Source organism: Limulus polyphemus, unplaced genomic scaffold (assembly GCF_000517525.1).
Source record: "Limulus polyphemus unplaced genomic scaffold, Limulus_polyphemus-2.1.2 Scaffold3215, whole genome shotgun sequence".
NCBI classification, from domain to species: Eukaryota; Metazoa; Arthropoda; class Merostomata; order Xiphosura; family Limulidae; genus Limulus; species Limulus polyphemus.
Window position 1 is genome coordinate 11947 of NW_013668825.1, and position 10191 is coordinate 22137.

The window sequence follows — 10191 nt, forward strand, 5'->3', positions numbered from 1 at the left end:
GTAGTACTAGTTTGGTATTACTTATACTAAAGAAAGGATATTGTACTTCTTAGTAAAGGGTTCAGAAGGAAGACTACTAGACTAGAATCCGATATGGGGATAAGGTTAAGATATCTTAACTAATTTTCTCTTGCAAAAAAGAAGGGTAAGAGATGATTTTTACAAGATTCCTGGAAGATCCACAGGATAAAGACATCTGGTTTCTTTGTGCTATAGGAAGAGAGGACATACGTAGCTGTGATAGTCTGTTAAAACTGGATAAGTAGTTGTGAGAGTCTGTTTAAAACTGGATAAGCAGTTGTGAGAGTCTGTTTAAAACTGGATATATAGCTGTGACAGTCTGTTAAAACTGGATAAGTAGTTGTGAGAGTCTGTTTAAAACTGGATAAGTAGCTGTGAGTCTGTTTAAAACTGGATATATAGCTGTGATAGTCTGTTAAAACTGGATAAGTAGTTGTGAGAGTCTGTTAAAACTGGATAAGTAGCTGTGAGTCTGTTTAAAACTGGATACATAGCTGCGATAATCTGTTAAAACTGGATATATAGTTGTGAGAGTCTGTTTAAAACTGGATACATAGCTATGATAGTCTGTTAAAACTGGATAATAGCTGTGATAGTCTGTTTAAAACTGGATACATAGCTATGCTAGTCTGTTTAAAACTGGATACATAGCTGTGATAGTGTTTAAAACTGGATACATAACTGTGATAGTCTGTTAAAACTGCATAAGTAGTTGTGAGAGTGTTTAAAACTGGATACATAGCTGTGATAGTCTGTTTAAAACTGGATACATAGCTGTGATAGTGTTTAAAACTGGATACATAGCTATGCTAGTCTGTTTAAAACTGGATACATAGCTGTGATAGTGTTTAAAACTGGATACATAGCTATGCTAGTCTGTTTAAAACTGGATACATAGCTGTGATAGTCTGTTTAAAACTGGATAAGTAGATGGGAGAGTGTTTAAAACTGGATAAGTAGATGTGATAGTCTGTTAAAACTGGATAAGTAGTTGTGAGAGTGTTTAAAACTGGATAGGAAAAGGACAAATGTATGAACTTGACGCAAGTGAAAAGATGTTTTATTACAATTCATCGGATTAATTAATTTTGTACTTCTTAAACTCTGATTTCAGGGACGAATCTTCTCATCTGAGAGAGTTAAGAGCTGTGTATATGACCAATGGTTATTTGCTGATTTAAGAGAACTTGCAACTCCTTGCTTACCAGAGGAATCACTAACGAGCCAAAAGTACCTTCTTCACGGTTGCTTCTCTTTACAAGTTTGTTATCTTTATTAAGTGTTTTGTTTTGTGTTTAAACTTCAGTATTTTCAAAATTTTTGAAATGTATGTAATGAAATATAAGTACATAAAAAGAGTCTGTGTAGTTTTCCTTAATGTACCTACAATACAGATTGATTTTGTATGTTTACCTTAACAGATGAACTGTGTGAGAGATGTGAGCCAACCAGCCTACTCCCAGCTTCTGAAGTTACAGGGCAAAGAGAATGATAACACCATGGTATCTGCTGCCCCACAACCTGTTTTACCACATGTGAGAGATGAATTTTCTCTATATTACATATTTCATTTTGTACTGAAAACATTTTAATCCTGTCGGATTTTCACTGGACTATATCATGAAGAAAACAAAAACTGGAAAGATGTCTCAGGAGGAAGACTACACTGACTGATGTAATATTTCAGGAGGAAGATACAACACTTAATGATGTAATATTTCAGGAGGAAGATGCAACACTAAATGATGTAATATTTCAGGAGGAAGACACAACACTGACTGATGTAATATTTCAGGGGGAAGACACAACACTGACTGATGTAATATTTCAGGAGGAAGACACAACACTGACTGATGTAATATTTCAGGGGGAAGACACAACACTGACTGATGTAATATTTCAGGGGGAAGACACAACACTTACACATTGCTTTAGAATGAGATTACATAAACAGCTCTTAGGTTATTTATGTTTTTATGACCTTATTATGATACTGGGCATGACAGTAATTAGCATGCTCGGATTGTGAATTCAAAGATTCTTGGTTTTCAGAGTTTTGCTAATAAAAACCCACTATTTCCTCAAACAAGAGCAGCCCATTTGATGAAAATGGGTGCTGTTTGCTAGCTGCCTTCTCTCTCTGGTCTATCACTTCAAGATTCTGAAACAAAGGATACTGTATTATATGAATTAATAAAGAATCCAGCTTCATTTTAAATTCTATTACTCATTTGTTACTAAAAGTAAATTAAATTAGAAATCTGTGGCAGAGAAGTTAGGAACAAAGGGACAGTTTAAATAAAAATGTTTTTTTCTTTAGTTCTTAAGGTGTATTTAAAAGTTTACAATCTCTGGTTGAATTTTTCATCAAAATATTAGACTACCAGTATAACGTTTTTTGTTTTTTTATAACTTTTATGACAAGTATGTGAACATTTAACTCTGTGATAGTGGGAATCAAAGCCGAATCGAATGCTGATGTTAACCCTAACGGATGGAGTTCATTACATACAAGGAATGGAATATAAACCTATAACCAGTCTCAATGTTGACCTGCCCCCTGGAACAAAGGTAAAGAAGAAACATTAGTGTATTATTCTACTTTTATTTTTTAATCTAATTTAGGTTTTTATTGTGATAATACATTATTTATTTCACAGTTGGGGCCAGGCATGGCCTGGTGGTTAGGGCACTCAGTTGCGACATTGAATCCAATTACTGAACATGTTTACCTTTTCGGGCATGGGAGCATTATAAAGTGATGGTCAAGCCCAATTTTTGTTGGTAAAGAGTACCTCAAGAGCTGATAGTTTTGATTAGCTACCTTTTACATAATCTTTCAATTAGGGACAACTAGAGCAACTAGTTTTCAAGTAGTTTTGTGCAAATTTCAAGATGAAATGTAGTTGAGAGGCTAGTTTTAACCTAATATCCAACAGTGAAATGTCAACTTGGAATATTGTTAGTATCACAAAACCTTTTACATTACAGTTATTAATCTCGGGCCCAGTAGAATGTCGACTTGGAGTTTTGTTATTAACACCAGGCAATGTCAAAGTTTTGGGTGGTGAAGTGGAATCCATGCTGGAAGAAAACAGTAAAGAAAATATAATTACTAGAGCAATGTAAGTCTTTTTATCATTTCAAACTTTAAAGGATGATACTAACATTAAACTGGAAGAAAAGATAATTACTAGAACAAAGCAAGTCTTTAACACTACATTATCAGTCTGTAATCCTTAGCAATGTAAGGTTTACTGGTTGAGAGTTTTGGTTTTTATACAAGTATTATTTGTGTTTCATATTTCTATATTGGTTAAGTGGATGAATCTGTCTTAGGTACGTCTTTAGTCACAACCTGTTGTATACTTTATAGAAGAGAAAGAAGTGGTAGAGAAGATCTGACAAACAATCAATCCAATGATCAACAGACAGATCATAATAGAAATCTTGCAACTTCCCTAGAACTATCATCTGATACAATATTGCCAACAGAAAATACCAATGCTTTAACCAACCGTGGAGGGTCGTCGAGAAGTGCACAAAATTATGGCGTAGATCCTCGCAGTAGAGCCTCGTCCTCCGTTGGTTGGGCGGCTTGGGCCAGTTCTGTAGTGTCTGTAACAGGAGAAGGTGTTACCGACATGGGGAATCGTTTTGAAAGGACTGAAATAAATTCTGGTACTTCCAGAAATGGAGCTCAAAGGGGTAGTTTTTCAGACTCTCTGAACTGTGTCGATGTTGTTGGCAGTAGGTCAGAACTACCTGCCGAAGAGCAGCCTGTCGATGTACAGCCCATTGTTGATTCACAGGAGTTTATAGAAAATTATGAAGAAGAAATGGTGGATGATTTCGTGATTGATGAGGAACAACTGGAAAAGCTAGAGAGGTTTGAGCAGGAGGCGAGTATAAAATTATATAACATCTGATTACTGTTGTTCGTCAGTGAAACACTTTGATTCACGAGTGTATGAACCGGGTACTTTATCTCTTCATGTAAAAATGCATGTTTTAAGAATAATTCTTATAATCTGATGTTCAAACACCACTTGTTTAAATCTTGGTCTTAAAAATTAAAATCCAAATGCGTAACTAATATTCCATTATTAAATGGATTAATGATCCATGCAGGAGAACAGCATTCATTGTGTGTGTGTGTGTGGGGTTCTGTATTGATAGAAACTTAATACTAATGACTGGAATCTGTTGTTTTAATAATCTTTTTATAGTGTTGTACCTGTAAACATGTGATATATATACTACTATTTCATTTAACTTGCCCCTAGTGGCTCAGTGGTAAGTCAGATGGCTTATATAATACTAAAAAGTGGGTCTCAATAACTGTGGTGGGCACAGCACAGATAGCCCATTGTATAGCTTTGTGCTTTATAAAATACTAGCTATATTTTGTCAGGATTCATCATTTATAAAATGTGTTTTTGTTTTGAAAACAGGTTATATTAATTATTCTATTTTTTTTTCACACTTCCCACTCTTCTTTTTGTAGTATTTTATTTTCTGTATTTTTTTTCCAGGGAGGTTATCGTGAATCTGAACCTATTTCCAAAGATCCTTGCATTGAAAACCATCAGCCTGTGGAAAGAATGAAGAGTGCATGTATTTTTAGAAGTAAGTACTTTCTTGTTTCCTCAGTTTTTAATTCACTTTTCTCACTCTGGTTATGTTATGAAACTAAAGATAATACTTACTGTAACCTTAGATTTCTACATGCTAATGACCCAGTGAATGAGTTCCTGTATGAAAGGCAGTAGTTTGTCATTCTTTGTTTTAATGTGTCGAACATTCATCTGTAACCACACTCTTATGATAAGCCTCGTATCAGTATCGAGCCCGACACCTACAGGACGTAAAACAGGTGTTCTACCAGCTGAGAAAGAAAAGGGACTACCACAGAAAAAAACTGGTATCCATGTTGAGTACTGGTTTTGGCCCGGCATGGCCAGGTGGTTAGGGCGCTCCACTCACAATCTGTGGGTAGTGAGTTCGAATACTCATCACACCAAACATGCTTGCCCTTTCAGCTGTGGGGGCGTTATATTGTGACGGTCAATCCCACTATTTGTTGGTAAAAGAATAGCCCAAGAGTTGGCAGTGGGTGGTGTTGACTAGCTGCCTTCCCTCTAGTATTACACTGCTAAATTAGGGACGGCTAGCGCAGATAGCCCTCGTGAAGCTTTGCGCGAAGTTCATAATAAACCAATAAGTACTGGTTTTTCTGGTGTCAGTTTATTTACCTTTTTCTTGATTCGATATATAACCTGGAAGATCCTGTATGTCAGAGAAATGCTCTATCAACTGAGCTAAAGGGTTAACTCTAGCACTTGCTGATAAGAGCCGTTTTTTAAAGAAACGTTGCACTGTCATAGGTAATGTTAAATATCCACTTAATCTTGAATACCTTTTTATTACTTTTCTACCAAATGCTAAAGTTTCTGATATAGAAAATAACATAGTAATGAGAGTAGCTTGGTATTCTGAAATGTTAATTCAATGTGGAAATGTGCCGAAGTGTGTGGATCTCAGAATATTTCCTCACTAAACATGCTGTTTTTCATCATTTCTCTGGTTGTGTTGTTCGTTGTCAGACTGCTTTAGTTATATAATGTGGGTAGGGTTACTGTATTGATGTATACAGAGTACTTAATAAGAGTTTTATTTTTTTCTCACTCACAACTGATGTATGATACTTTATAAGTTTTACTTACTGTACTATAGTTTGGAGATCAAGATCTTTGAAGGTTAAAAGTTGGTTACAAAACAAGAAACTTGATAATCCAAGAACTATGTATGGTTGATCTTTCACCTTCAGGGGTGATTGAGAAGATAATTCTATTATTATAAAGTTTCTTGTTTTGTGATTAATTTTTTTGTTAATCCTGCATAAATTGTTAGTATCTTAGTATGCATGGGCGTCCATGCTGGGAAATGGGGGGTGGAAAAATGTCTTTGGGTGTCCATGTTAGTATGTTTGTAACTTAGCGTGTGTGCATTTTATGCTCTAGTAAGCTGTAAAAAGTCTTAGTTTCATTCGAAAACGTGATCTAACTTTTCAGATTCTCCCCCATTCACATATTTAGACACATTGTTGTCAGAGCCACCAAGTGACAGGGAGCGAGTTGTCATTATCAAGGTAAGACTTGGTCAGCTTTTATTTTTATAATTAATCTTCGGGTTAAAAACCATTTTATTAAATAATGAAACTTTCTTCTGATTAAAAAAAATAGTTTTTTTTTAGTAGTTTTCCATTTCAAGAAATTTATAGCCTTGCTATTCTTTAGGGATTTATTACAACACTAACTTCCAAGCTGGAGAGCAACAAGGAGTTTGGGTGGCAGCTACGAGCCAAGATAAATGACGGCTCCGGATCAGTTGAAGTAGACCTGGATAATCACGTTTGTTTTCTTTTCTTTGAATACTTCTCTTTCTTTAGAATATTAACTTAAAACCAGCTTAAGAAAGAAAGACATTCCAATCTCTATTTAACAAACAGTCCTCTCATTCAGATATAATCTCCAAACATGCTATAACTGATGATCTATGAATATGTGTTGGGAAGAAAGGTACAGATTTAGAACTTGTAAGTTTCAACATTCATTTATAGTTGATGTAGGAGTACACATAAATTACATATAAAATAATCTATTATCTAATTGATGCTTTTTATATGATTATAAAGTTTTCAGTCGCTCACAGTTGGACGATGCGACTGACAATTGTGTTGCATTAAAATTATTACACTGTTTTGCTTTTCATATATTCACTCTATATTCTATCTTATAAAAAAGTATTAGTACATGTTAGGTTTTTGGTAAACATTGGTATAAATGATCGGATTGTGTGTGTGGTAAAACTTCAGTATATTGTACTCTTAATGGGAAGACATTAACGTTAGGGATGGCCAAAAACTTGAATAATTTCGTAAATCGGGTAACATGTATAGAATCTATTTTAATTACTTAACATGTGCATTTATTGAAAGATTCCACACATTTTGATAATTTAATTAGGTCAGATTATCACTTGTCTGAAATGACCAACTGAATTTGTTATAATTTATCCACAGTTATGACAAACTAGACAGCTGTTCACTTCCAAAGAGTAGCTAAAATTTACAAATTATTTTACTAGTGAAAAAACGTTTTTAAACATTTAAAGGTTTTTAACAAATTAATTAACTGAAACATTATGGCTAAAGTCTTTGAAAAACACTAAAAATAAAACATAAAGATGAATATTTTTCACTACATCCTTTCCTTCAAGTGCATCAAATTGTGCATTTCTTGACTTTATGCAATTTTTGTCTAAATAACTTTATCGTAAAACTTGACATGAAAATGTAATTTGTAATTAAAGTTTTTTTTATTAACTTCTGAATTTCAAGAAGAAAAATTAAAAACATTCTCAATTTTCATTTTTCTGTCATGTGTTGTGTCAGAGCTCTACTTAAGAATTTAATAACATCAGAAATAGGCTGCTACAGGTTTCAACCAATGGAAACACAAACGAAACAATTACAAGCAACAATCTAAAGTTTACACCTACTACAGAAAAGCCCCCCCCCCCTTGACTTCCAAGCTTGTTTTGCTGAACAACCTTACATGATTGATGGACATTTTTATAACCAATAGAAAGAACAGATCGTCCTTTGCGTAAGACTCGTTAAAAGCTATTTGATTTTTGGACGTCCGTAGAATAACTGTTGTAGTTTCTTTTTAACTTTAACTTCATCTTTTTGTTTCTCCAATGTATTGCAGTGAATGCTCAGAGTGCTTGATTAATAAGAAACAGAATATTAGGTGATCATATTAACAACTAACCAATCATGATAAAGAAGCGTAAAGAGAGGCTTATTTATCTTGTGGTATGATATTTTTATTACATATATCAGGTTCTTGAAGGACTACTTGGATTGAATGCACATGAAGTCCTAGTAAGTATATAAATATTGAATAAAAGAAGTTACTAAGATTCTTTTAAATTTGTCTGTTTAGAACAGAAAATACATATAGTATGACTATTAGAAAGGGTTTAAAGATTTTAAGATAGTATTGTACAATAAAAAGTTGTGGTGCCATCTATTGTAATTTTAAGGTACTAACAATAAATAATGACATTTATTTCTATTTTGTTTTTTGTATTTTAGCCATTTCTTTGTAACGTGGATTTAAATGATGTCCATATTAATGACATACTGTTAGCTTTTAATTTTAAGACCACTTGGTAATAAATTTTCCAAAGTTATTGTTTTATTATTTATTTAGTGTAATTCTCTTTATGAAGTAATGTCAAAGTTCTGTTTCTATATATGTTTTTAACATCATTTCACATGACTGTTTATTACGGGTTATTAGAAATTTGTTCTATTTTACTGTTTAGTACGGGTTATTAGAAATTTGTTCTATTTTACTGTTTAGTACGGGTTATTAGAAATTTGTTCTATTTTACTGTTTAGTACGGGTTATTAAAATTTGTTCTATTCTACTGTTTAGTACAAGTTATTCGAAATTTGTTTTATTTTACTGATTAGTACGGGTTATTAGAAATTTGTTCTATTTTACTGTTTAGTACTGGTTATTAGAAATTTGTTTTATTTTACTGATTAGTATGGGTTATTAGAAATTTGTTCTATTTTACTGTTTAGTACGAGTTATTAGAAATTTGTTCTATTTTACTCTTTAGTATGGGTTATTACAAATTTGTTCTATTTTACTGTTTAGTACGGGTTATTAGAAATTTGTTCTATTTTACTGTTTAGTACGAGTTATTAGAAATTTGTTTTATTTTGCAGTTTGGTGGATGGGGTTCCTAGGTGGGCCAACATGTGTTATCTATAAATTATATATGTTGCTGTTAAATAGAGGATACCAGAAATTTACCCTTTTGTTTGTTCTTATTTTACCTTATTGTTTGTTACATGTTACCAGAAATCTCCCTCTCTTTTTTTTTGCTAATGTTTTACCTTGCTGTTCAGTACAAATTACCAAAAATGTGTTCTTGTCTGTTTTTTGAAGACCATGAAGTCTCGTGCAAAATTATGTACAGAGGTTAGAAACACAATAATGCAGGTAGGAATCTTTTCTTAAAACTATTAATTATTTTGCTTCACCAATTTAAACCTAATTTTTTAGATTACATTTCACAACCAGGTTAAAAGTGTAGGTCCCACACCATTTTTTAGTGACTTATTTTACATGTTGTTTCAAAATATTTTAATTGTTTTATACATGATATCTTTAATGTGTAATCATTATTTTTATGAAGAATATTTCTTTATAAATGCACATTTTAGGTGTTTTTTGATTTCGTTATTTTACAGTCTATTCAGAGATGTCAGCACCAGTTACTGAATTTAAGCTGTTTGATGGAGGTTCAGTTTTCTCCCGGTACCAAGCGACCACGAGTACTTAAATGTTATGAAGTTCGTAACCACCACCTTAAAGAACTATTACAAAGAGTGTCAGCTTTTTCAGGAAACACTTGACAGTACATGACTATTTCAGAAGTGGAAATTTTAAACTTAGTAAACTGTAACTATTGTGATTACTTACCATCATAAAAACTAGTGTGATATATCAGTTATGTGATTCAAAACATAAAAAAAATATATCGTTAATAGTATAATTGTAACTATGAAACATGTCAATAGATGGCGATAGCAGTAATGAACCAGATTTAAAAATGTTTATAGATAGGAATAAAAAGTTATATATAAATTACCCTTAGTGGCTAGTAAATATCAAGATGTTAAAGATTGTATATTGGAACCTTTTGAATATTTGTCATCTTGGAATTGTTAAACTGTAAGTATTAAAGTTGAACGAAATTGTATTCTTTGTGTCATGTTTAAGTTTCTTTTTCTCAAATTATAATAAAAACCCTATCAGCGGTTACTGCAGTCACTTGTATACAGGCTTATCAGAGCTACCTTCATCGAGAACCATTTCAATATAGGCGCTAAAGTAGTATCAGAATGGAGAATGGCAACCGCTCTCCAAACATACCAAAGTACATAACACACACAATTGTAAACCACTGTATCTGATAGCAATTACAGTATTACAAAAAATAATCTGTGGTTATCCTCACCCACCCACCCACTGGGAGAGGTAAAGATTTAAACCTACCCTTCCAGGAATTGATAACCCCTCT

General features: G+C 33.0%; 1 protein-coding gene across 1 annotated transcript in view; it reads left to right on the forward strand.

Moving 5' to 3' along the window:
• Window positions 1-9687, forward strand: part of LOC111088149 (recQ-mediated genome instability protein 1-like) — an 11651-nt gene extending 1964 nt beyond the window's left edge. The window contains exons 2-12 of the mRNA XM_022397312.1: window positions 1136-1282; window positions 1443-1556; window positions 2473-2592; window positions 3013-3146; window positions 3398-3923; window positions 4557-4650; window positions 6096-6172; window positions 6321-6434; window positions 7931-7972; window positions 9054-9107; window positions 9359-9687. Coding sequence (XP_022253020.1) covers window positions 1136-1282; window positions 1443-1556; window positions 2473-2592; window positions 3013-3146; window positions 3398-3923; window positions 4557-4650; window positions 6096-6172; window positions 6321-6434; window positions 7931-7972; window positions 9054-9107; window positions 9359-9523 — 1587 coding nt within the window. The 3' untranslated portion in view covers window positions 9524-9687. The remainder of the gene's footprint in view (window positions 1-1135; window positions 1283-1442; window positions 1557-2472; window positions 2593-3012; window positions 3147-3397; window positions 3924-4556; window positions 4651-6095; window positions 6173-6320; window positions 6435-7930; window positions 7973-9053; window positions 9108-9358) is intronic.
• Window positions 9688-10191: the final 504 nt, after the last annotated feature.